The 27824-nt window shown below is 38.6% G+C and overlaps 1 protein-coding gene and 1 long non-coding RNA gene across 5 annotated transcripts; one reads left to right on the forward strand and one right to left on the reverse strand.

Moving 5' to 3' along the window:
* The first annotated feature begins 547 nt into the window (after window positions 1-547).
* On the forward strand, window positions 548-4357 carry LOC134164888 (uncharacterized). Its single transcript, XR_009965301.1, has 2 exons — window positions 548-1631; window positions 4084-4357. It is a non-coding gene; the product is annotated as an uncharacterized LOC134164888 (long non-coding RNA).
* A 12819-nt stretch (window positions 4358-17176) lies between these two features.
* On the reverse strand, window positions 17177-25896 carry SNX20 (sorting nexin 20). Of its 4 annotated transcripts, none has more exons than XM_062621079.1 (4): window positions 24174-25893; window positions 22179-22238; window positions 20282-20433; window positions 17177-17894 (listed from the first exon to the last, which is right to left on the reverse strand). In XM_062621079.1, exons 1-4 carry the CDS (start codon window positions 24211-24213, stop codon window positions 17226-17228), a joined length of 921 nt encoding a protein of 306 aa, XP_062477063.1. In that variant the 5' UTR covers window positions 24214-25893; the 3' UTR covers window positions 17177-17225. The 4 variants fall into 4 exon arrangements, with proteins under 4 accessions (XP_062477063.1, XP_062477062.1, XP_062477064.1 ...); XM_062621078.1 differs by having other exon boundaries at window positions 22061-22238; window positions 24174-24236; XM_062621080.1 differs by lacking the exon at window positions 22179-22238 and having other exon boundaries at window positions 24174-25891.
* Window positions 25897-27824: the final 1928 nt, after the last annotated feature.

The raw sequence follows: 27824 nt of genomic DNA on the forward strand, positions 1-27824 counted from the left end.
GTTGGAACAAGTCCAGAGAAGGGCCACGAGGATGATCAGGGGACTGGAGCACCTCCTGTATGAAGACAGGCTGAGGAAGTTGGGGCTGTTCAGCCTGGAGAAGAGAAGGCTGTGTGGAAACCTCATAGCAGCCTTCCAGTATCTGAAGGGTGGCTATAGGGATGCTGGGGATGGATGCTTCATTAGGGACTGTAGAGACAGGACAAGAGGTAACAGGTTAAAAATTAAACAGGGGAAGTTTAGATTGGATATAAGAAGGAAATTCTTTCCTGTTAGGGTGGTGAGGCACTGGAATGGGTTGCCCAGGGAGGTTGTGAATGCTCCATCCCTGGCAGCATTCAATACCAGGTTGGACGAGGCCTTGGGTGAGATGGTTTAGTGTGAGGTGTCCCTGCCCATGGCAGGGGGCTTGGAACTAGATGAACTTAAGGTCCTTTCCAACCCTAACTATTCTATGATTCTATGATTCTATGTTTTGGGTTTCTTTTGACAAAGAAAAGTCCATGGTATTCTTAGAGCTGTCTAAAACATTTTGACATGGAGCTGCAATACAATTTTCCTTTGAAAAATTTCATTTTCAAGTAGAAAATCCTCACAGTTTGTGGGGGATTGGAAAGTCTCCAGTCAGATTTTTTCTTTTTTCTTTTTTTTTTTTTTTAAGAAAAGCAACATGAAAAGAGCAATGACTTTCTTGCTGAAAATAAGCAAAGACTGACATTAAAGTGCAGCTTTGAGAAAGCCATTCTGGATTTCTGTCTAGCATACCACAATAACTGAAATCTGCATCTTATGTTAGCTGTCTTTCTTTTCTTTTTTTCAACTTTTTTACTTCTATAACTACCCTCTTATTTTTCTTTTTTTCCTTATGCATTTTATTTTTTAAATTTTAATTGTATGTCAGCATTTCATTATTCTTTTAAATCCTTCCCTTCCTCACTCATAATTTTAAAACTCTCTACATTTATTTGACTACTTTTTTTCTTCATTTTTTTCTTTCTTTATCCTCTTTTGTTCATCTGTTCTTTAATCTATTTTTTTTTGCATAAGCTCCATTTTTAGAAATCCTGAAATTCTCCAGTTTCTGGTATGCTCTTCTTTCCCCATGGAAGATGGATAGTCAAGGTAGACAGGAGACTACTCTCTTGGTCTCTGCTTGCACAAGGACATTGGGTTTGTGTGGCAAGGGTGTGGTAGCAGGGGGGCTATAGAGGTAGCTTCTGCAAGAAACTGCCAGAAGCTTCCCCTGTGTCCAGTGGATTCAATGATGGTGGGCTCTAAGGCTCTAAGGCAAGGCCAAGCCCTTGGAGTTAGCGCCTTGGGGATAACATAGTTAAGAAGAGGGAAAAGTTACTGACAGCAGCAATTGCAGCCAGAGAAAGGAGTGAGAATATATGAGGGAAACAGCCCTGCAGACCCTAAGGACAGTGAAGAAAAAAACAAACAAAACATAAAAGATCTGTTGCTTTGAATACAAGAAGCACTGTTTCTCTGCAAGTGTTTTCTACAAGGGAAAGTTGCAAGGGCAGCATTTGTGAGCTTTAAATGATGAGTGCAGAACTGCCTATCTTCCCCAATCAATGATTCTTTCAGTGAATATGATCATGAAGGAAACTGAATTCCTATGCTAATTGGTGCACGCATTGACTCTTAGAAGTTAACGGTAACCCAGGCAGAATCAAAAGCAACTTCTGCTGGTTTTTGGTGGTTGGTGTTGTGTAATAGTACTGTTTTAGAAGAAGAACAGGTCCCTAAGAGTGTGTGTGATTGTGACCTTGGATGTCAGACCCAATTCAGGGGTGGCATTTATTGGTGGCTCAGCCCAGTGAAACTAATGGCCAAAGAAGATGCCACAGGGGCTCTATCTTTTTATGTAGCTGCACTCTCCCCTAGGCTACTTCCCTGGCTCAATCCCTCCCCTACCCAGCCTAGAAATCCATTTCGTTTTCTTATTTAAGATTCCATAGACCTTTCATATTTAATATTAGTATAAAGGGAAAACCGCACCTCAGGAGAAAGATCAGAGTTGAGGCATCAGATTCATTCTTCCCTTAATGAAGAGGAACAGCAGGATGGATAAAAATCAGTGACTTAAAAAATAAATTGGTTTTTTAATTTAAGAAAATCTTTATTGAGTAAAACTATTTAAAATTAAGTTTTAGGCCTATATTTAGGGCAGTTTATTCTGATGTATTAAATCATTCAAGGTTTAAAGAAAAAAATCCCAAAACGTGTTGCTGGCAAGGTGCTTGCATCAGGCCAGTGAGTCACTACTCATTAGCAGTGAAAAGAAAATAGTTGTTTCTTGGTTCCAATTACCTCATCCAGTGACTAAAGTCAACGCAGAGAAAATTGAGATATTTGTTTTCACTGTGTAGTCTTCAGTTATTTTCCTAAAAAGATAGCAATTTATTCCCCCCCCCTCCCCCCTTGGAATTAAATATAACCCTTTTGCTGGCACTGAGCACTGAGTCTGAAAAAGCAGGATGCCTATTTTCTTCCACTACCTATGGCTAAAAATGAAGTGTAAGATGAGACCTAATAATTTTAAAATCTTGAATGATATAATAGTCAGAAACAGCCATTGCAAATCACTTTAATAAGCCTTCCTTTGTTGATTAAAATTATTTGTTTGAAAAGCAAAATATATTTTTTTTAACTTTGCAATTTTCCTCTTGAGGGCACTTACATTAACTTGTATTTATAAATATTGATTTTAATCTATATTTTTCCAGAGTATTATCTTCTATAACATGCTTTAATAAATGTGTATAATTAGAAAACTATGTATGTAGACATAATAAAACAGTTATATTTAGTAGTAAATCAACATGTTCTAAAAGTTACCAGCCCGAAATAATCAGTTTCTCTTTAGGAAGACAACTCAGAAGTATCAATGCAAAACAAGACAAAAAAAAAAAAATCTTGTTAAAAATAAAAATAAAATAAATCAGCAAGTTTTCTGTTTGGAAGATCATGATTCTTTCTCAGGCTGTTCTGTTCTAAACATTCGTACAACTTGCTAAGAAGCCCAGAGGTCTAGCTCAACAGGGTTTAATATGCAACCCATAAGCACATGTAATAGCACAGGTTTTTGACAGCAAAAATCACAGTACTACCATGTCCTGGCATGTCCCTGTCAGTCTTGAAAAACAACAGCACATTCTCTAGGCATCTGCCATGAAGGAGATGTTGTTGATACGTGTGTGTGAGCTGTTGTTAGGAGGAGACTATGTAAGAAATGAGCCTGATTTTTGCATGCATGTTTGTTTTCTGTTTAATTCAGAAAACTGTGACTGCCTGTCCTACCTTAGCAAGATGTCTGTCTGGGTTAGAGAAATACAAGCAGCCCCTGCAGATGCGATACTGCTCCTCAATCTGCAGAAGCAAATTAGAAACAGGAATTGGAGGGGGAATTTGCTCAGAAGGCAGAGCAGCTCTTCACAGCACAAATTAAAATCTTGCCACTTGTTTGGGACTGGTCTCAATGCACACACACTTCATTTGGTCCATGGATATTATTCCAGTTGTTTCCAGTGTGAGTGAATGGAAACACATCCACTGTGGCCTGAAGATGTGCTAACTGCTTTCAGTCCTCACTGGAATGAAGGCCTTTGCACTAGAGGGCAAAATTCACTTTGAAGTTGAAGAGTTTTACTCTGTCAGATCCTGAAAAAGGTAATGTAAACCGTCACTGAGCACTGAGGGGTAAAGGCCTAACTTGGATTTGGATTCTGATTTTTAACTCTGCTGTATTATGGGGTAGGGGGAAGCTCTGTTATCTTTTCAGCACGTACAATGTGTGTGTGTGTGTGTGTGTGTGAAAGCAAATACTATTGCACAAAGAAATGATCTTCACATTTGCATATGCAGTTGTTTCAGGATTTACCCCAGTTCAGATTATTGATAGGAGTAATATTTCTGTTTACTCATCAATACCCTCTTTTGTTTCTTTTGTAAAAGCTTTTTTCCCCTCCTCTTCCCCCACTCCCATCCCCCTGTTGTCTTTGTGCCTAGTATTTTTCCACACTTTATTTCCTAAAAGACGAGCGGGTTTGACGATGCATTGTGATTTCTTTTCTACAGGGCTTTATGAAGGAAGCTGGAGGCAGTTCTCATTAGTCTCACTGACATCTTTTATCACTTATCAGAGGAACAAGCAAACGGAGAGCAATTCCTTTGATCATGGCAAAAGTAGAAAGAGTATTAAAAACCCTATGAAGATTCACTAAGTAGAAAGTAGAAAAGACAGTCTGTGGCATGTTTCAAAGAAGTAACATGATTTAAAGTTGCCAGATTTACTGGTATATATTAAAGAATTGTTAATGATACTACATTTTACATGCATCCTTAGGTCCTTGGTTGTTTTTGTTTTGTTTTTTTTTTTTGTTTGTTTTGTTTTGTTTAAAAAAAAACTGGCAAAGATGTTCTTAGGTAGAATGGATGGATTAGATCAATTGGAAAATATCTCTAAAAGGTGAGCTGTGTCAGAAAGAAATTCTGTGATTCAATGAAAATTCTTGAAAATAAAAATAAGGCTGTAACAGTGGCACAATGGATTGAAAAAGAAACCTGTTCTCATGGGAGAATGTTAAGAAATCTGAAGAATTCCTCTTCTTTTGGAAGCATTCTGTGGTGAATCAATGTATGTTTGTGAAGACCGCATGTAGGAACTGCAGTGCTTGGAATTATCCAGGTATACCTGGCTGCCTAACTCCGACCTTAGAGCTCCACAGCTTCCTTGTTCTACGGAAAAATAAGATTTTTCTTGATGGTTCTGAATATTTATTCAGGTAGCAAGATGTCCTGGTTTTGTGCCTTGCATCATTACCAACAGGGCAGGGAGAAAAAGGGAAGCAAATATATCCTTCTGCCTACAACTACTGAGCATTACACAGCCTAGATCCACCAGCGCTTTTCTGTATGGCTACAGCTCAGTTATCCACTGTTTTTAAATCCCTTTCCAATTTCTGCATGTGATCAGCTCGTATCTCAAAGCATCAGATTTAAATTGCTTTTGAAGACCCTTGTCTTAACCTGTGAAAATACAAAGATCAAAATTATTTAAGCATTTTCTGTCAGCATAGACACAGTGCCAGCTTTGTCCCTTTGTGTAGTGTTTTTCACTGCCATAGCTGGTTTTCAAATATGTTGAATTCGATTTAGACATGACGCAATGTAGTACATTTCTACCACACCTTTTATGAAAGCATCCCCAGAGCACTTTCTGATCAAGCTAAAATTATCTCTGAACTACATACAAATTCCTAAAATATTAATTTAAAAAACTGACAAAAAGAATTTTGAAATGCATGCACTCAGTTCAAAGTTAAAATAGGCAGAGGGGTGAGTTCTCTCTTACTCCAGAGTAACAGAGGAGGACCTAACTCAGTGTATTGCTTTGTAACAGGGTTGGAGTGTGATTCTCCAAGCAGTGCAGTGCGCTGCTCTAACAGTACTGAGCAGAATTAATTGCATGACTGCTGTAAATGACCTGGAGGTTGCAGGTGAAGCAATATATAAGTGGTTTGTCAGAACTCCATTTATGTACACATTGTTCTAACATTTGCTGCTTCTGTGAGGAAGTGAGGAAGCCACACAATTCTTTGTGATACGTGGCCTCAGTCATCCTTGAGGAAGACAGTGGGAGGAATAAACAAATAGCTTTGAGGGATGTGACTCATGGATCCAAAATGATACAAATCTTCTTGCCAGAGCAAGGGGCTTGAAGATAAAGCAAACTCCAGTTGGTTTCTCAGGATTAAAGAAAGAAGATTGTTGCCAGAAGTTGGAGGGAGGGACAGGCTGACAACAGGGTGACATGCTGATGAAGGCTAAGAGTTAGATCTCTTCCTAGACCTAGAGATCTTGATGAAAATCAGACTATCATATGATCTATTTAATTGTTGTAAAACTTTCTTTTGAAAGTCTTTTCACTTAAATAAATGTTCCTTTAAGGCAGTATTTTGATCACTAGTGCTGCTCCTTCATGGAAGAGATCTATAGGGCCTGAAGCATTGAACCTGCTGAGAAAATTAGAAGAGAGACTGCTACCTGGTGATGGTCTGAACTAGCAAGGGAAGTGAACATACTTAGCTCTGTGCATGCCTGTTAACGGCTCTGCCTGCACCAAAGGTGGTGGTCAGGGTGGTGAAAGTCCAGCTCCATGGCTTGTCCTTGCAGCTTGCATAGTGAGACAAAGGTCATTAGTGGCAACCTGAAATCATGGCAATTGTGTGACCAGTGCATGTGCTTTGAGGGTCAGCTGCAATAGGCAGGCAATCCTCCAATGGCAGGGAAAAAAGGAAGAAATCTTTTACAGCCACATGGCTAGGAAAGACAGCATTTGAAGTCTGGCATTTGTTACAAAGAAAAATGAAAAAAATCGTCAAAGTCGGATTTTTAAATGCAACTGTGCAAGGAGACACAAACTCTTGTAATCATGGCTAATGCATTAACCAAGTCACACATTTTGTGGAGATTTGTTTTCTAACACCTCATGGCCCCCAACTGTAGCTGAAAACTTACTACAGAGTGCAGCTAAGCTGTACTACAGCATGGCAGGAAGGGCTGGAAGTGTGTATGTCTGAAAACTTCATTTTAGGCTGAGCTTTTTAGGTGCCTTTGGCTATATGCGCTCCTGTGAAATTATCAACTTTACTAAAACAGAAAGACAACATGTGGTGAAGATGTACATACAGAATACAGCCTCCAGTGAATAAATCCCATTTGGGCATGAGGAAAGAGCAACAGTATAGCTCAATTAGGAAGTTAAGGGCACCTCTGGAGCCTGTCCTGCCTCAGCCAGTCCTTTGTGTTGTGGTGAATCAATTGTCAAACACGGCAACAGCGAGATGATGTCTCAAGCACATTATTTATAATTTAGAGACCTTTCCACAGCTAATAAATTGATCTACTTTGCTTCAAATATAATTGCAGAGAGAAGGTGTGTGGAGCCACATAGTGACATTGTAAAACAGATGCAAAGTAGTAGCTATCAATACACCCAATGGAAAGACTGAAACTCAGGACTGACATGCAAATAATCCACCCAGCTTTTCCATGTGCTTCCTCTGACTGTGATTGCCTGTGTAATTGTTCTTTGTCTTGGCATTCACTCATTTCTGTTTATTGTGTTTACTGCTCCTCTCTGTTGTGAGCATCAGTGTGGCAGAAATAGGGAAAACATGCTGAGATCAGATGAAGTGTCTCCCTCACACTGTCTCCATGCAGTGCCTCTTGAGTATTGAAGAGCTTTGGGGTAGCAGCAGCAAACAAAGGCTGTTTCAGGGTGTTCTGCCTTCCCAAAGGGAAATGAATTCCTTTCCTATACAGGAGATTTATATTGCGAATTAAGTCAGTTATCATTAAGCTACTGCACAGCAGGACAAATCATAATTTTAAATACATTTAAAATATATCCTGATGCAGTACAAATCAAGCCTCTTACAGCTGCTATGTGGACCAGTCAGAAGAATATGGAGCATAAAAATCGAGGAATAAGTGAGTTGGGTTTACTGCTGCTTGTCAAGACCATATAATTTATATCATTGTTTACTTGCAACCAAGTATCCTCACTGCTGTCTCCTCAGGATAATAAAAACATAAATGCATAAACCAAAATGAGTTCTTCCTGTCAGTCTGAGTTACTTTTTTTACCTTAAAAATCTGCATGTCTCTGTTCTCCAGAGGAGATGAAATGAATGGAAACTTATAGCCTTCTTTTGCCAGAGTTTCCCAACATCAGCCCTAAAAATGCAGCCATCTATTATGCAATTAACCAACCATTTCTTTGCTTCTTCCAAGGTTTCTTCTGTCTCTTCAAACAAATAGCAAACTCTTCTTCCTGGCTCTGCCTTTTTTGAGTCTTCTCTTTTTGATCATCACAATTTGGTTTCATGGCAGACTTAATAACCTCATGGGCACCAGAGCTCTATGGCAAGGTTTATGCAGATTTAAAGGCTGGATTAATCTGGCCTGGTATTTGTAAAATGTTCTGAACATGTGAAGCACTATAAAAGCACTGTATATTATTACCAAGTCCATGGAAGTTTGACCTGCTAACTGAGCACACATTTAAGCTGCTGTTCCCGGAGGTGAGGTGCAGTGACAGAAACAACCAAACCCACGTCTCATCTTCTAAGATTGTACCTCTCTCTCTTTTCTTTCTTTTTGTCTCTTTTTAATTTTCCTTACAGGATTTCTGGAAAAAAAATTAATAGGAAGGAGGGAGACCTTCTTCAAAGATTTCATCTCATGAGACTATTCTGTCAAAGTCTTTAGCATAGTTGTCCTTTGTTTTGCTGCCACTGGACTGCCCAGCTCCTGCATCCTGTTTCCTAAGCGCTTAAAAGCTAGCAGTTTCTGCAGAAACCTTTTCAGGAAAAAAAAGAAACCCCCCCCCCCCCCCCCAAAAAAAAAAAAAAAAAAAAAAAACAAAAACAAAAAAACAAAAAAAAAAAAAAAAACAAAAAAAAAAAAACAAACAAAAAAAACAAACAAACCAACAAACCATTAAAAAAAAAAACAAAACAACAAACAACCCCAAAACAAACAAACAAACAAAAAACAAAAAAGAAAACCCGACAAAAAAAAAAACAACAAAATTTCCATGCAGGAAGGCTGCTTTCGAACTCTGGGCTGCAGATAGCATGCAGTGGGGGAGAAGTCAGTTTTCAGATCTTGGCCATCCCAGCACCCCCATAAAAATCACTAGCAGAACTCAGGGAACTGTAAGCCAATGCTAGCCAGACCTGCTGTGTTTTACAGGGCTGCTTCAAAAAAACATTTCTATGTTTTGCTACAGATGAAGGAGATGACTGACAACTACAGTCCAGATTTAGCCATCATGTCTTCCTCTTCCATGTTATCAACAAGGGGACAAAGCTAAAAATCAATGTGTGTATGTATGGTGTTTGCAGTATATTTGTACCTTCATATACCTAAGTTAATGGAGCTTTAGAATATTTTATAGTAGTTGGATTCAAAACAGGATCAGCCCTCGTTTTCACACTCGGGAGTGCAGCTATCTAAAATGGAGTCAATGAACTTTCCCTGGCACTGTTCAGAAGGCATTAAGGGTCCATTTATTTTTACTTCCCTCCCCCCATTATTTGATAGTTCTTTTAAGAGTTGTGAGTTTTACTTGGTTCCTTTTGATCAGAAGGAAAAGGTACTGCAGGAACTGAGACACTGCAGTGACTCTGGCTTTGAACTCACCAGGTCTAAAAGCCTGCAAGAACATTTTCTCTTTCAGCTTTCTAGCCAGCTCAGAGAGCTGGCTGATAAAGGGGTATGTTAAATTGTCCTGAAGGACAGCTGGAAATCTAGGCGCTGCAGTCTGAACTAAAAATGGAATTGAAATATATATATATATATATATATATATATATATATAGTTTAACCATATTAAAATTTAAGTGTTAGACTTAGTAGATTTTTTTTTTAAAATCAAGTCGTTAAAAAAAAAAAGAAAAAGTTTATGTTCCATTTATTCCAGCTTTCAGGGGTCCCCAGGTCCTGCAAATGCTGCAGCTCCATCTAGTGGCACTGCAACCTGTTGTCAAGGGGGAGGCAAATGTTCTACGAATGCTAATAAAGAAAAACATTGGGCTTTAAATTTTCTATTTTCCGTAAAATTCTTCAGGATTTTCTTTTGGATATCTCAGTTAGAGTCTACACTAGTGCTGTCTGGAATGAAACAATATTTAAACGTCACTAGTTTAGAGAGATTGGTATATCACAGCCCATCCAGTCTATTTCTCTTCAGTATTTTTCTTGACTGAATAATTACAAACTTATAGATGTATTCCTATTTCTAATAAAAGAAGGTAGTATGTTTAAAACTATGTATGTATATATAACCGTGTGGTACTTGTAAAAAGTAGCTTTGATTCAAATTTCTTAAAGTGCTTGGCAAATATTTATTAAGCATCAAACCATGCAAATTTGTTTGTTCTATCCAGTCATCAGTCCATCTGTCCATCCACCTATCCATTGTGTATAGAGATAGTGCACGTTTATATAGACAGTAGACCTTATTCTGCTCTTGATTACATTGTAACTTAATTTATTTCAGTGTAATTACCCTCAAATCTCAGTGGTCTGACATGAAAATTAGTTTCTTGTTTATCTGTATGTATAGTAAATATATACTCCGCAAAGTGTGATGAACATACATCGTAATGTGATCTTAATGTAAATAGGTTGGTTCTTTGGGGTTCTCACCTCATCCAGATGGGTACTGACATTCAGTATTTTACACCATTATAACTGTGTTTAGTTTTTCAACACATCTTGCTCCTGCCTTTGATCTAATCAGAAGATAAACATTCTTGATTTGATTTGCTCAGCTGCTGCCTGAGCCACACAACCTAGGTTTCATCTTGTGTCCTGAACTCGACTCCCATGCTGCTTGTACAAATCTGTTGAATTCAATAAATGTATTTAGCCTTATTAAGATTCAGGAAAGCAAATATTATCCTCCAGTGATACCGCAGACAACAGGAGTTAATAACAAGTGCGTGATAAAGATCACAGGATTCCCTGTAAACAAGATGCTGCATTGCACAGAGCACATCTTGTCTGCATATGTTTCATAAGTAACTAGGCATTCTCATGGGCTTCTTTAGTTATTTTGGAGAGTTGTGTAAACAGTATTATCTACTTAATGCCCCAAATGATATAATAATTGATATGGAAATGGGGCAAAGCTCAATAAATCATAATATAACTCTCCATGGAATCTTGGAGATGATTCTGACCAGATTTTATTTAAATTTTCTTCTAGCTTGTATGCATACAGACTGTGGTTTGTTAGACATGCTAAGCAGCTGTTGGTTGGACAGTGTTTTCTTTTCTGACATTTTTTTTTCTGCAAAAATAATTAAATGTGAATTTATACGTGGCTTGTTATCTGTTGTAGGTATACTTCAGAGGTGTCAATGTGAAGAGTAAGATCATATGGAAAGCTCTGTTGGATTGTGTGCTGTTGTTCAGAAAACTGGATACTAAAAGCTTGTTAACATATATGGTACTCTGTAGTGGCTGTGTAACTCTCCTTGTTTAGGCTACAAGAGCAGTGGAAAGAAATACCAGAGTTCCAAGAAATTATTAAAACTGGAAAAATGTATTTGAAAATATTTTTGTGTTCCTTCTTGTGGAAAATTATATTGAAGCCTGGAGGGGTTTTTTAAACATATTCTAAAAATCTCTTACGCGAGACTTTCTGCTTTGTTTGGCTGTTTGGTTTTTTGGATCATTTTTTTCTTATAAAGTAGTGGTTAGTATATTTTCTCTCTTCAACCACTTATTAGATCTTCCAATTAGTCAGACTTACTAAACTGTTTTCTCTACCATATACAGGCTATTGTCTCAGGTGTACGATACCAGGCAAAATTAAGCTGTGTTGTGTTTCTCCATGCAAGATGTACTTAAGAACATGCAGCTGTGACATGTCTCTGTTTTCAAAGCTGTGATGCCAGTTGTGCTGAAATATTTCTTCACACAGTGTAGTCTCCAGACCACTGTATTTGACTTTGTGAAAAATCACTTCTCTTGTTTGTACAATTCCCAGTAATACTGGCATTTGAAAGAAATCTGAGATTTGATTAGACTTAATCAAGGTCACTCAGTGGGCTTGTGAGGTTGCCAAGAGCAGAGCTTGGGGAACCAGACACTGTCTGTTGACTTCAGCTGCTTTCCAGGTATGGAGAATGGTTGATGAATGTTAATAATGCACAGGACAAATGCCAGCAACTGCTTATTTCCATTTATTTTATTAAACTGAAGAAAGTTTTTGTAAAAAGCACATCTTGTTTTGGGAGACAGGAAAAAGATTTATTTATAAAACAGGTTTTTATCACTCAAATATTGTATGGCAATGAAGAGTGGAAGTAAAAGAGCTGTCTGGAACAGGAACCACCTGCTTACTTAATTTATGTTCTGTTCTTGCAGATGTGGTAGTGCTGGAGCTTTCTTCTTCCAAAATAGCTTCGCTGATGTAGTGCTATTCTCTTTTGCTGGTCCAGCATGTGGAGAGGTGGGATGTGTGCTCTGGAGACAGCATGCGAGCCCCATGGAGAGAGCACAAGATTTTTAGTCATTGTTTCTTCAGTGGCTTCTTAACATGAGTTAAGGAAGAGCAATAGATAAGCAAGACAGATAGATTCGGATTAAAATATCCATTTCCTTTTTAAGCCATTCTTAGAACATTATTCAGAGGAAAACCAAGACACAGTCACAGGTGGAAAGCACCCATTTAACTTTTATACATTTTATGAAAAAGCCAGGACAGATTCAATTCATGGATGCAGGCTCTGCAGCCACTACTGTACTCCTGCACCAGGCAATGTTAATAGGGAAAGAAACTAATCTCTGGTTCTCTGCAGGAAATCTACCTTACCTGGCTATATGTTTTGAACTGTGAAAGATGAAGTTGCATCAACAGGCAGAAGGAACTTGCAGGCTGTAATTCCAAGTGGAATATAGAAGTGTCAGTATGGGAGCAGGAATTCCATTACCTTTTATTTTAGTAACTGCTGAATACTCACATTGCTGTACAAATCAAGCGAAAAAGAATTTGCCGAAGTTGACTTTTGAAATGTGAGTAAATGAAGGCAGAATTCTTTTGGCAGGTCCAACCAGCCTCTGAGAGAACACAGCTAAGAAGTCAGAACTGGCCGATGGCCCATAAGGCTGATGAGCCAGCATGGTCTCACTACAATCCTATGCAATAAATAGATAAATTTTGTAACTTCTCTGGTATGTGAGGAAAGTAAAGTCTGAGTCTAAAATAAAGACTGCATTAGTAAGAAACCATGCACACAGATTTGGCAACTTACTGCCTCTAAATTCTCTTCTATATCAGGATACCTTGAAGAAATGAAATAGGCTTGGATAAAATAAAATTGCTTCCATCTCAGTTCACATTTCTATGCTAAACGCGGGAGTTAACTTACTGGGTCAAGTTTCACAATTTTTCTGTTTAGTAACCACTGAAAACCTGAGTGAGGAAACTTTACTCAGGAAGCACTGGATGAGGAAATAGGGCACAGAAGCTGTTATTTCTGCAAAGTTCAGACCAACTCTGTGGCAGAGCTTCAGGCAAAATCCAGGCCAATTGGTCCACATTCAACGCCGTCACCATCCTAGCTTTCTCTTTCCAAGGATTTTCAATGTCACCTCTGAAGAAATAATAAATCCAAAGGTCATAGGCTCTGGATTTGTAGGAAGGGAATGCATGCACGATTTGCTGGAGGGATCTTGAATTGTTGGGGATTTTAATTTTGTTGTAATAGTAATAAAATCACAAGCTGATTTTATGAACATTACGCTTGACCCTTTGATGACATGTGCTTTGGCTGTGCAGATTCCTACATGAAGTGGCTTGACTGGATGCTTCAATGCAACAGAAATTGAGATCAGCCCTCTGAGTGATGCAGATGATATGATATGCTCTTCCTGGGTAGTTCTGAGATATGTCTGACTGGTGGCCACAGATATCCTACTGAAATGGCTTTCCATTAAAGAAGTCCACTGTGGTGGAATTAGCCAACAGACACATTGCTCTTTCTTCACAGCATTCCAGTATTTATCTATTTCAATTTCTCCCACAATACAAGGAAACTGACCTCTGCCTTCTAATGATAGATAAAGTGATTCTAGAACTATTTTTTTGACAAAATTCTGCTATATGGAAAAGCACTCTCAGAAATTTGACTTATGCCAGCAAAACAGTGGGGGGTTTTGGCATTGCTTATTTTAGTGCCTTTTGAATTATGTCAATTTTTCTCTTAGCCAAATTGCATCTCCTTGTATTCCCAATGTGCGCTGCCATGTCAACAAAAATTGGTTAGTTCTGGATCAGTGAATCCTTTGGAGATGAAAAATTACAGAATTACCACAAGTAGAGGTTAAGTAAGATCTCTGATGTGCTATTTTCCAGGTATTTGTCTTTGCTAGACAGTGTATACTTATAGACCCTCTAATCTTGTAGTCAGCTGTAAGGTGAGAGCCTGTGGACACAATTAGCTACTCATGTACAGTCCCATACGAAGCTAAGGAGAACCCAAGGCATTTCTTTGGTCTTTCACCACAAACTACAGTGGAAACAGAGCAGCGTGACGGCCATGCTTCCCTTCTGCCTTAACTTCAAGTTGCCTGAGTGTAACACAGACCCCAGACACACTTTCTTTTTTGACGCATTGTGACTGATTCAGACATCCTCTAAGAAGGTGATACTTTTGATCCATTTTAACTGACCTGCAACATGGTAGAATCATAGAATAGTTAGGGCTGGAAAGGACCTTAAGATCATCTAGTTCCAAACCCCCTGGAATGGGCAGGGAAACTTCACACTAAACCATCTCACCCAAGGCTCTGTCCAACCTGGCCTTGAACGCTGCTAGGAATGGAGCATTCACAACCTCCCCGGGCAACATATTTCAGTGCCTCACCAGCCTTACAGTAAAGAACTTCCTTCTTATATCCAATCTAAACTTCCCTTGTTTAAGTTTTAACCCATTACTCCTTGTCCTGTCACTGCAGTCCCTAGCCAAGAGTCCCTCTCCAGCATCCCTATAGCCCCCCTTCAGATACTGGAAGGCTGCTATGAGGTCTCCACGCAGCCTTCTCTTCTCCAGGCTGAACAGCCCCAACTTTCTCAGCCTGTCTTCATATGGGAGGTGCTCCAGTCCCCTGATCATCCTCGTGGCCCTCTTCTGGACTTGTTCCAACAGTTCCATGTCTTTTCTATGTTGAGGACACCAGAACTGCACACAATACTCCAGGTGAGGTCTCACAAGAGCAGAGTAGAGGGGCAGGATCACCTCCTTTGACCTGCTGGCCACGCTCCTTTTGATGCAGCCCAGGATACGGTTGGCTTTCTGGGCTGCAAGCACACACTGAATCTGGCTCATGTTCATTTTCTCATCAACCAACACCCCCAAGTCCTTCTCCTCAGGGCTGTTCTGAATCTCTTCTCTGCCCAACCTGTAGCTGTGCCTGGGATTGCTCCCACCCAGGTGTAGGACCTTGCTCTTGGCATGGTTAAACTTCATAAGGTTGGCATCAGCCCACCTCACAAATGGGTTGAGGTCCCTCTGGATGGCATTCCTTCCCTCCAGTGTGTCAACCAAACCACACAGCTTGGTGTCATTGGTAAACTTGCTGAGGGCGCACTCAATCCCACTGTCCATGTCACTGACAGAGATGTTGAACAAGACCGGTCCCAACACCGATCCCTGAGGGACACCACTCGTTACTGGTCTCCAGCCGGACATTGAGCCATTGACCACAACTCTTTGCGTGCGCCCATTCAGCCAGTTCTTTACCCACTGAGTGGTCCACCTATCAAATTGATGTCTCTCCAATTTAGAGACAAGGATGTCGTGTGGGACGTGTCGAGTGCTTTACACAAGTCCAGGTAGATGATATCAACTGCTCTACCCCTGTCCATCAGTTCTGTAGCCCCATCATAGAAGGCCACCAAATTGGTCAGGCAGGATTTCCCCTTAGTGAAGCCATGCTGGCTGTCACCAAGCACCTTGTTGTTTTTCATGTGCCTTAGCATGCCTTCCAGGAGAATCTGCTCCAAGATTTTGCCAGGCACAGAGGTGAGACTGACTGCTCTGTAGTTCCCCGGCTCATGGTATGTTGTGGGAAGATTAGTCTATAAGTTTCTTGGTTAATTACTCTTACTTCTCTAAGTTCTAACTAGAAAAAATAATAATTGTCAAATAACAAATAATCTGTAATAACAAATAAACCACGACAAATGTTTTGACACTTAGCTGTTAATAGCTACTTAAAATGTAAACTTTCCACCATAGATACTCTCATTATTCTGTGTTTTTTCCAAGCCATCCTTTTTGTAACAATGTAAAGCAATGTTTCTGAGGCCCAGTGCACTTTCAATTAACTGGCTCTTTCATGTCTGGGAGATAACTTAATACAGTTATTCCTAACTTATAGACAGTGTCCTTGTGGTGTGTGTGTAGCATCTGTACCTGAGGTAAGGCCTGAAAATACTCAGTGGACTACATTCAGCAGGGAATAATGACCCATGCTAGCATGATATTTAATCACAATATTTATGAGAATTAATTTACCAGATTACTGAAAAAAAAGTATATGGGAGAAACAATAGACCTGAGGGAAATTACAGAAGTAGGTAAACAGAGATATTTTTTCAGCTCTTAGGAAGCTTTCACAGGAGCGTTAGGGCTAAGGCAAGCTTAGAATTTTTACATGTGGGTTGGATCTCTGAAAGAATTAGCTATGATATTGCAGTGCCACCAAGATGATATTTGTATGGTGTACCAGGCTGTAAAACTAAGGCAACACCCAGTTTACATAAACCTCTGAAAGGCAACAGGGAAGCACATACTTAACACAGACTGTCTGATAACCATGCCTTAAAGCACAATTAAATGCTAACATTATATTAGCCAGATGTTTTCCTCAACAGCACCCTTCTGTGGTTTCTTTGCATTATATATATAGCACATGTGGCATGAATTTTCTATCCTGGACAGATCTTTATTTAAAGATCACCCCAAATAAGAATGTGCCTTCAATGCAAGTTATAAAACTGTATTAGCTACAAAACGGAAATGAAGCATACTCCCCCATCTCTGACAGAACGATTGTTGCTTGTATATCATGCTCCTATCAAATTTGATTGTAAACCTTACCCCTAGGTCCTCCTGCCCTCAGCAATTGACTTCATTAGGAAGAGGACCAATCCCACCATTCTCAGAAAAGGCAAAGTGCTGTTTGATAAGGCTTCAGATGGAGGACTAAAAAACTAGTGTCTGAAGATGGATCCTCTAGATTGCATTGTCTGAGAAGGTGTTTCTCTTCTTGAAAAGTTTCTACATAAGCAAGAAATCCCTCTGATTCTGCAGATTCTTAAGGGCTTTATTAATTTTATTTCCTTATGATTTTTTCACATGAAATAGGCTATTTTCAAAATAAGCAAATCATAAATGATTTTTTGGTGCAAATTTGTTTCCAGAAACCTTAATAAGTTCAAGTGCTTTTCATATTTGTACATGTACATGTACATGTAAATGTCGCTTCTGAACATGAAAAAGATATAATTTTTTTTCTATTAATGCAATATTATGTTACCCAAACAGGTAATTTCCAGTTCTTACTCTTTCAAAAGCTTGCATCCGGGAAAAGAAGTTGACAGCTTTGCTTTTTAAAGAAATTGTTTCTTGTGTTCATTGTACATACTCGCGAACTGCAAGTTCTTTCAGGGTAAAAATACGAATTGGATCCTTTTTTGCCTTCCATTCTTCCAGTTTTTCTTGCAAAGACAGAAAATCCTTGCCAAGTTCATATGCCAGAGTGATCATTGTTTCTAACAATGGAATGTAATACTTGTGGCTAGTATGTACACAAAGATGCGACAGAGCTTTTTCTCCATATTCAAAGGCACTTGCTGGGTTTTCCAGGTCCTTGTGGCACACCACTATGGCACAGAGAGTAGGGACAATTGAGACAGGGCTGCCTCTTGTCAGCCTTGCCTGCAGACCAATGACTTCTAAAAGGATTTCCAAAGCTTTGGTGTACTGGCCACCCCGCAGGCACCCATATGCTTCCTGAAGCTCTGGCCTTGTTAAAAAATCAATAAATTTTTTTGATCTTCTGATATATTTCATAGAATATAGAAGTCTCAGGTAGTCCTTGAAGGCTAATTTTCTCTCATTGATTATTTCTTCTGTGAAGTTCCCTGTCAGAGTTTTTTTGGGAAAGGTCACATCTTCCATTTCTTCACTAAAATCCTCCAGCAGATTTCTGTGCAGTTTCTCAAAATCTGAGTAACGGCGCTCAATTACACACTTGTTGCTGTCAAAACTCCCTGTTTGCAGAATGATGATTTTATACATCTAAACGCAATGAAACAGAAAAACAAGCATGAGATGGACCACTGTTGCCCCAGTGCACTCAGATTTTGTCTGCTTTAAAAATCTGCAGCCATCAAATTAATAATTCCCACCTCCTGTTGTGCTATACTTTTGTCACCAAATTTAGCCTTAGCATGCAAGTAAGTTGTAATGCACTAAAAGATCCATCCGGCAAGGTGCTGGGAACAGTGAATTAGCAGCAGGCTGACGCAAGTAAAGCCACTTACAAAGCATTTCTGTAGCTGAATTTTGTTTATAACAGCCATAGCTGCTGCAATCAATCATCTACAGTGAACTGAATGGATTTCCCAGACTTAATATTGAATATAATCTACTTTACATTGGTTGTGATACTCAGAAATGCAGTTTGTATCAGACATTTCTAGGGATCTGGGGGTATTATTAAAGCTGTGGAAGAAGAGGGAGTATTCGGCAGTAATGTTTGGTGTGTGCAATAATAAGATGGAGCAACTCTAAAGCCTTTTCTCCCTTTTAAATCATTGTCCTGTTATTCAAAACTTACTTGGCATATAAATAATGAAAAAGAGTGACATTTCTACAGCAATCTGTTTGTCATCCAAAACCCTTTGCTAACAGAAAAGCTGTCCCACATTAACAGTACTCAAGAGTATGTCTTCCTCAGCTCTTCACTACCCTTAAAATGACAATAATAAATGCGATATTAGAAAAATTGATGCAAAATAAAATTGTGTGTTATGTGATGTACAAATAGATTCTCTTCTGGTTCTGATGCAAGCACAATGATGCTAAGGAAGGGCCAGACCCTTGATGTGTATAAACCAGTGGAGCTCCACTGAGGGCCGCTTAACTACATCACTGCACACCAGCTAAGGACATGGACTGTTGACCTTGCTGGCTTCAAGACAATGACCAGGTTCATATTCAACTTGACCTTGTTCTCATTAAATTATACAAAACCTGGAGCCATTGTACTCATGCCATTTGTTTCCTTTGCTACTGTTGAAGACTGCAAACCAGTATCAGCATTATTCTCTGTCTGATTCCCTTCCTTGCTTTTCCTTAAAAAGAAATTCTCTCTTTTAATCTTCATAAATGATCTTTACAGGTGCTCCTTGAAAGGTTTCTAAATTTGAGCTGACTCCTTTGAGGTCTTTTCATTTGTAAGCACTGTGACATTTTCCTACACTTTTTCCTGCTCCCTGCTGAAAAGTATATATATGCGTGATGCATATCGAAAACAATGATAAGAGCATTTTTTTAAGCTATCATTTTATCAAGGGCAGCTAAGTAAATAATTTACAAGTACTTGTTCTTTTCTTTGTGGAGTATGCATGAAAGAGGGCCAAAATACCATTTAGTTAGATAATCATTCAAATTGGCTCAATTTTGTTGTAATGTACATATCTTTGCCTAGGCATGTAACTTATGGCTAAGTCTAACTACTTGCACGTATACTGAATCACACTCTTGTTCTCATATAGTTATACTAATATAATTTTTTTCACCAAGCTAGATATTATTGAGTGTGTGTAAGTATGGCAGCACCTAAGTAGGTGTGTATAGCATGCAACAAGGTCTTAGGACAGTCTCCCAAACTTTTACCTGTTCCATATTCTACCAAGCTGCACAACCCCGTATCAGAAACTAGTAAGATTCTTAGCATTTTCCATCTACAGATCTCAGAGGTCCTTGCAAACAAGGAAAACATCTATTTCACAAGAGTACTGAAAGAGACTTGCTATAGTCCCTTCAGTCCCGCTGCAGGCCAGGAGCAGAGCCAGAAATAAAAAACAAGTGTCCGTACTGTGAGTAAAGATACAAAAATACAACTTGTTCTGTTGTTCTGTCCCTCATACTCATGCTTCACCTTAAAAATATGACAGAAATGTGCCATCTAATGGAGCTCTATATAGGCAAGAGGAATGATCCTAAGCAACCTAGCTGGAGGATGTCTTAGACTTTGTCAACATCAAAGAATTTTGCACTTGTGCTAAGATAAATCTCTGATGATGAATTTATACAAATGCAATGCAGCTGCTACAGTGGAAGTGCAACTATACTGATATTTTTATACTTGTGTGAATTTCCTCTAGGTTGACAAACCTCCAGGTGTTAAGGACACTCAAGCGACTAATTCACATGATATCACATTTCCATTCCTGCAGATACTGTGAACTGGTTGTCAGAGGGGTATTTTAGAGGCAGATTCCATCAGTTATGCCTATAAGATCAGTGATAACAAGTTCTTTCTACTCAGTATGATCACAGCTTGCAAAACTTGGCCCTCAGTAAGGCTTTCATGTAGTGAAGCATGCCGTGTGCTGTGCAGACCCCTGTAGAGTGAATAAAAACTAATGATCTTCTTACATATTCATTTTTTAGCTTACCACATATTTAGATAAGTGATGCTCTACAATTCTGGTTGATGGGATTTCAAAAACAAGTTTGACTTGTTTGCACTGGCGTTTTTCATTCCTCCAATATTCCTGAAGCTCCTTAGTGGTCATTGAAGAGTTGGGACTTAGGGATGCACTGGAATCTAAAACCAATAAATTTAGTATTTCAGATTATAACCTTTGCAGTTGGAAACAAAACTTATGCATTTATTGTGAAAGGAAAGGCTAGAATTTCTGCTGCTTCAAGACCTAAAGACTGATAAAATAAGCGATTTCACTGCTAATAAAGACAGGTCCAGATTCTTTGAGGAAAGTTATTGTGGTCTGACATTTTGAAAGACACTAAATAGTCTGCAGAATGCAAAGTAATAGAAAAATTACTGATAAAAATTATTGAACGTCTAGGTTTTAAGCTTGGGCACAGTCTGAGCAGGAGGTAGGCTTCACCTTCCCAAAAGTAGCCCTAAGAAACGCTGACTCAGTCTTCTGAATCAGATGTTTCTCCGGGCTTCTTTGTTGCTAAAAGCAGGAGATAATACAGTGCATATATTCAAACACTGAGTCTATTCAGATATTGGGCTTGTGCAGTAATGGGTGAAAACTGAGAACACACAAATGTCCTAAGCTGACAGGAGAAACTTGGATATCCAGCTCAGCCAAAGGAAGAATTCTCATTTCTTCTTATTTTGTAGCTAAGCTGATGACACAGTTCAGCCACAAATATTTTATATACCTCCTTTCCTTCCTCTCTCTCTCCCCTCACAGACACACACACAAACATATAGACACATGCATATATAAAAATGTAGGACAGCTGGTTGAAGACTTTGCTTACGGGGGAATTTGTTGCAGTTTTTCAAAAGGGTGATTTTCTGTCTTTGAAATCTACTCACAACAGTTTTCATCAGGTGGTGTATGTGCTAGGAAAGTGGATTAAAAAAATGGAATGTTTGTATTTCTGTGGGTACACCCGTCCCAACTTCAAATTAATAATGTCTCTGCCAATGTAGTCAGCTGAAGTCAGTCTGCAATATATCTAACATTCAGTTAATGGATCTAAATGACCACAAATGAATGGGAAGATAACAATCTGATGCAGCAATAGAATTGTAAAGGCACCACAGTACTCCTTTACTGGCCCCAATTTTACATATTCTTAATCATTTGGTCATACAGTTTCAATTATCAAGGCCTTTGGGGTTTGGCTCAATCTCTATGAAGCATATATTTTCCTAAAGGAGGGGGTGTTTATGACATCTTTGCAGGCTGAAAATCTTGATGAGATGATATATATTTTGGATTATACATAACATTTTATTTAACAACAGATGTCAGCAATCTTAGGCATAGTGAATGTTCAATGCTGCCTCTCCATAGGGTATGTGAGAGACTATTGCTTGAGATTAGCTTCAGTCTTGGTATCCTTGCTGACACTGTCAAGAAGTTCAGATTTTGTGACATGCAGAAAGTTCACTCCTGAGACACGCCATCTGATAATCACCATTTTGATCCCTGGTGTGTAAATTAAATCTGGAATACATTTTATGTGTAAGGGATTGAAAAGGAAAGTTCTGTGTGTGTATATATACACCAGGATGTGCATCTGTTTCACTACCGCCACATTATTTGACCAAGTTCAATTAAGGCTTATTTTCAGTGAAGTATAGCAGCATAAATCTGGACTACAGATAAATGAAGCAAAGTTTTTAATAGAAAAGATTAATGGCATAAATAGCTACGTGAAAAATAAAATTAAAGGGTAGCATCAACCTTGCAGGTCATCTTTTTCTGCGTTTTCTTTTCTCACTTGACATGAAATTTCAGCTTCGGGTTGATTTTGCTCTTTATCAGATGGACTTGTGGTAGAAAACATAGTAATCCTGTTTACAGCTTCCAACAGTTCCCTTTCTGCTGCGCAGTGCGAGTCTTGGTCCACCGCAAGCTATCACTGAAAGATTACAAAAATGACATTTCTTAGTAGCCTGCCTTTAGAGCATCCAGACTGGCAATCTTTTTTTACTGACTTACTCATTGGTCTCTGTGAACTTGTAGGAGGGCAACTGCACATTCACAAAAACTAAAGTAATAAATAGAAATATCTAAATAGGTACCAGAGAAGAACCATTTCTATTACCATTACCACTGAAAGTGTTTAGATATCTCCTTGGAAAATTAAAATTAAACATGAAAAATGTAAGTTATGTTGAATAAGATGAGGTGCAGAACTCCATTCTTATCTATGAGAATTTTGGTATACACTTCAGTGGGGGCAGATTTTTTTCTACCTGTATTTTGCCCTTAAGCTTGCAAGTATGAGCTCAGATGAACTAAAATCTTGGAGATAATTAGTATAACTTGCAGCCTGGTCCCTTTACACTGCTAGGATTCACTGTTTCTAACTCTCCAAAACTTGTCATCTGTTCTTAATCACAATTTGTAGGACAAAAAAAGGGCAATATCTACTACAGTATAATATTTTTTTTTTCATATTTCACAGCTTCAAGTTCCCTCCAGAGATCTGTCTCTGTGCTATGAAAACAAAATAATTGAATCTGACAATGGCTAGATGGAAGGAGAACTGAGTTTTCCAATTATTGTACAGAAGCATTTTCCCATTACTTGTCCTTTTAACTTATATACTGTGCTTGTAGTAGATCTATATTCCTGTTCTGATATGATAGGACTACTATTTTACCACATGCTGATAAAATACTTAACACAGTATACTCTTTGCCGGGGTAGTGTTTTCCGTTAGTATGAAAGAAATGTTGCTCATAATTCAGCCAAAGGGTGAAAATCAAATGACAAAACAAACTACTTTTTTAAAAAAAAGTCTCCCTGATATAGATGTAAAATTAATGCCCAAGCAGAGGCTATTGAGTAATGAGAGGGTTTAGTACAGGGATGTTGCTACATAGCATCTGGCCTCCACTCTTCTACCACACAGTTATGCAATGCTGGATACAAAAGTGAGGAAACCTCTTCAGCAGGCATATTGATTTCTGGCAGACTGCAAGGCCACACAATGAAAAGCAATTACTTTCCCCACTGGAAATAATGGAAATGCAAACCACTTTCCTCTAACAGAAACCCTTCTTCCTTTGCCCAACTTGGATAAGCAAGTACAGAAATGTCATCCTCCTTAATAAGAGCACCATGGAAGCCCTTAATTTTGGACTTTGGACTAGAAATTAAAAGTTCTCACTGTTCTTCTAGTCCTTCTTAAGATCTTCTTTCTGAACATGAAGAGTAGCACTTATTGTCTAACTGCTCAGTCTTTGGAAAACCATGATAGTTTATCCCAAGAGCATAAACTTGCAAATATTCATTTTTCATGTAAAGATAATATTAAATATAGTAGATTAAATAAGATATCTGAAAATGGCCAATTTTAAACTACAACTCTTTGTTTGAAGGTGGTATAACCTCATAAGCACAACTGTATTTATTCTGAAAATATGTATCATTTTACATACGCATAACTTTATATACTTAAAATATGTATTCATGTCTCTCTATATAAACACATCTTTAAAACATGATTTACCAGAGAAACACAACACACTTGTAAACAAAAGAATGCAGAAGTGAACATTATGATACACAAGTCTTCTGCCTTGAATATATGTCTTGAAAACTACCTGTACTTCATAGAAACGGTTTCAGTTTTACAACTAAAAATCATTGTAAGCTCTTTTAACTAAGCTTCAATTTATTTTTACATATATATATATACTAAAAAACAATTCAAAACCCCTGAAACAAATGACACAGTTTTACTCTGAACAGAAACTCATCCTGTTCCGTTTCAGGGTAGACGCCAGTCCAACTGCTCCACTGAGTCATAGGTAACACCAGAAACCAAAGTGCACAGTGTACCCACCTGGATACTGCTGAAGACCTTCCAGTTGTGGTGCCTGCATAGTGTGTGCGAAGTCACAAAAAGCCTGCTTCGCGTTTTCAAAGCGCAGAAAAATATGTCTGTGCTTTCTTCTAACAGGCACATTCTGTGTTTCACAAAAAGGAAGGAAGAAGCCTTGATTAAATCAGACTTCCTCATCCAATTGGCTCACTGGTTCAGTGCTGACTGATTATGCATGAGATTTCCTATTTGCCTCAAATAGCTCCTGCGCTGTCTGCAAGTGAGGCATGGCCTGCTGCCCACAGTGCAGCTCCAGGAGCAAGGGCAGGTTTGCAAACCCGAGCATCAGGACTACACCTGCAAACACGAGGTCTGGCAGAGGAAAGAGTTCAACAGTAAGCACAAGTACAAAATCAATGAGAACTTCTCTGCGTGGATTTCTGAAACCAGAAAAGCACACTTAACGGAAGAGAGGTTAGGAAAAAAGAGCCAAATACGTGAATGTACTTATGTGGAAAAAATATGCCCCTTGGGACATCTTTAAACTACTGACTTAGCATCCACTTCAGAATAGAAAATGCAGATGGGACCACAATAAATAGCCTCACTCTATCTAAACTTGCAGTTCTGACAGAAATCCTGAGTCTGCACAGTGCTTAAACATGATTAATTTCAAATATCTCCTTAATTAAAGTTCAAAAAGAAGCATTATCATATCTGACATGACTACTGAATTCGAAATGGGCTTATGTGTGTGCTTAAAATGAATCCTATGCTTAAACTCTTTGTTGAAGAGGGCAAAGTGAGTGAAGAAGAATGATGCATTAATCCACAGGTCCTTTAGCCCAGATGCTTCTTTTTACAGTTCACTTTGGAAATTTGCTATGAAGCATTGGAATAGCTATTTCTGGGGTGAATAATATGGACACTATCTTTTTTTAGTAACGCAAGTTTCCCATTGCCAAAGCTTACTCATTGAAAAACTAAGTGATTTTAATGCAACACAAATGTGGGAGGCAAACATCCAAAGGACCACATGGATCCTGCCCCACGCATTCCTTCAGAACAAACAATTTAAAATAATGTAAAACCAGGCCCATAAACTGGTAATGCTTCTCTTCTGCTTTATTTGCAACATAAAACAATGCCAACTTTAACTTGGATACAGTCTAAATATAGAAGTTTTGCCAAAATAGCTGTCAGAAAGATGAAAAATCACTCCCATGCAGCTACAGCCACACTGGCAAAAGCCCTAGTGTAGATGCTGTTGTGTTGGCAGAGTCCTTTAGCCAGTTTAGTGTGTTCTATGCAGAAAATTATTTAAGTTATACCAGAAAAGAAATCTGTGCTTGCCAATAGAGCTCTAAGGTGTAGCTATACCAGCCAACCCTTTTAAGTGTAGACAAAGCATGGGTTTCTGGCTTAAGTCTCATTCCTTTAAAGTTATATTTATGGGTTTGGTTACAATTGTAAGCAAAAACTAAGGGGGATTTCAGTGCATTTTCCACTTATGCTGACAGTTCACAGATGTATCTGAACTTTGAATTCTGAATCTGTTAATTTATGTGTTGCCAAAAAGCAATGTATTATTTTGTGATGCTTAGTGCTATTGTCCTGCTTTTGATAAAGCTAAAAGATAAAAGTATATAAAGTATATTTTTTAGTACATCAAGTGTGATCTCTACATTATTTCAGAATAAGCAAGTCCTAGCCAAATGAACCTGGATGATTAAAAAAAAAAAAAAAAGGTGAAATCCCTTATTATGAGTATGGCTGACTGATATGAAATAACTTACAAATCAGGGGTGTTCTGCAAGAATTCTGCCTGCCTAAGTCAAGTTAGTTGTTATGGTCACAGCTGGTTTCTGAAGGGGTTTTTCATGCCCAGTAGCTATGACATTCACAGGTTGCTCCTCCTCACCCTGCTCCCATAAGCCTGGGTTTGGTCCAAACAGCTGTTCACTGGGACCCAGTGCCTGTAGTCCAGCAGCATTTTACTTCCTAAAGTCTACTTGATTAGCACATTCAAAAAACCTATACAGTACACAATGGTGTTTGCTAGCAGTATGTTTGCTAGCAGTATGAGTAACTAGTACCTTTTTTTAGTTCTCAGTTCCACTTCCAACAGTGAAACACCATGTAAAGGGCTAAGAAGTGGAAAAGGGGAATTTTCACAATGGCAGCATACCCTTCTGGGAGATGAGCAAGTGCACTGACACCATCAATTTATCTGACTATATATAAAACTGTGGTAAATTTTAGTGCAAAACCATGTCATAGTGATGAAAAAGGAATCCTCATGCACTGACTTACTAAGAGTCTGTATTCTGTGAAAGCACTGATTTTGGCATACATAAAGAACAGTGCTAAAATGCATCTGGCAAAGGATGTGGAAAAAGAGGGCTCTGCAATAACATAGGAGCAAGGCAAGGTCAAAATCTTAATGCTTGATACATGGAAGTTGTTGTCATAGGATTTAAATCCTACACACTGATTTAAGATGAAAGTACCCATTTTAGGAAGACTAACCTTAAAGTCTCTGTCCAAAACCTGGTAACCAGCTACCAGATGAGCTAGCCTTGCAATGCCATGTATTGCAAATCATGTTTGTGCTTAGACTGTTAAAGAACCAGCTGCAGTAGTGTAAAACGTCCTGCCTTGAGTTATATCCTGATCTGGGCAGTTCCCATGTTCCCAGTCAGACAGATTACATAAACGCAGACAGGAACGATATTTAATCATATAAAACAAAGCCAGTATCAGCTTAAAAATTGTGAGATAAACCAACGTTACACACAAACTGCAGTTTACTGCCAGATTTTATTGGCATTTTATTATAGGCACAGCAAGGTCTTATTCTTGCTCAAGAATGTGGCTGTAATACCCATATTACAAAATACTCTTCAGCTTCTGTCCTCAGAAATACAGCTTCGGGCAGCTTCTGAGTCTGTGCTGCTTTTCCCTGTCAGGGCCCAAACTATGCAAGTAAACCTTATTTCTTTTACCACATCATTCATTAGTGCTGTAGGTAATGAGAAACAACAGGAGACAGAAATACCTAATGTATTTATTCAAGTCCCCTTTTATCACATAACTAATATTTAGAAAGTGCTGTAATGTTGTTTTTGATGCTTCTACAAGAACCTTTCCTCTCTTCTATTAATGCAGCTGGATAAATACCTACAATCTCCATATTTGAAGCAGCATGAATAGTCTGCACTTTTGGGGTGATGCTGTGATAAATGAATACCATATTTCTGTCCTGTCATAGCACAAAATTCTGCTCCATGCTATTTATATAATGTTTAATTGTATAGTGTCATTTGAAGTGAAACTTGTTTACCAAACTTTATTATTACAAAACACGTCTCCTTTAACCCGAGTGTGGTTTAAACTAATGCACTTGTTTAATGGCAAGTATCTTGTGCTGGTGTTACTGACAGGGTTTTCAACATGAAAGAACTATTAGCAAGCACATTTTATGCTGCCAAAGCCCTGTTATCACTCTAAAACTGCTTTATACTTCTACAGGAGTATGAAGGAGATTTAGAGTAAACAGAAGTCTTGGCCAGGCTTTCAGCTGAGGTCTGCTGGTGACACAGAGCTGTCACACGAGCCTCATGGGTCAGTGGGGTATGAACTTGGGCTGCATTTCACAAGCACCACTCTGTC

Source organism: Pezoporus occidentalis, unplaced genomic scaffold, assembly GCF_034315485.1.
Source record: "Pezoporus occidentalis ecotype Australia unplaced genomic scaffold, CSIRO_AGI_Poc_V1 ctg227, whole genome shotgun sequence".
Lineage (NCBI taxonomy): Eukaryota > Metazoa > Chordata > Aves > Psittaciformes > Psittacidae > Pezoporus > Pezoporus occidentalis.

Excerpts from the sequence above, each read along its gene's own strand:
- SNX20 (XM_062621078.1), bottom strand. The coding sequence starts at position 22,163 with ATGTTTTCTACCACAAGTCCATCTGATAAAGAGCAAAATCAACCCGAA. Across the intron at positions 20,434-22,060 it reads AGAAAAAGATGACCTGCAAG|ATTCCAGTGCATCCCTAAGT; the intron begins GTTGATGCTACC and ends TATTGGTTTTAG. Across the intron at positions 17,895-20,281 it reads ATCACTTATCTAAATATGTG|ATGTATAAAATCATCATTCT; the intron begins GTAAGCTAAAAA and ends CATTGCGTTTAG.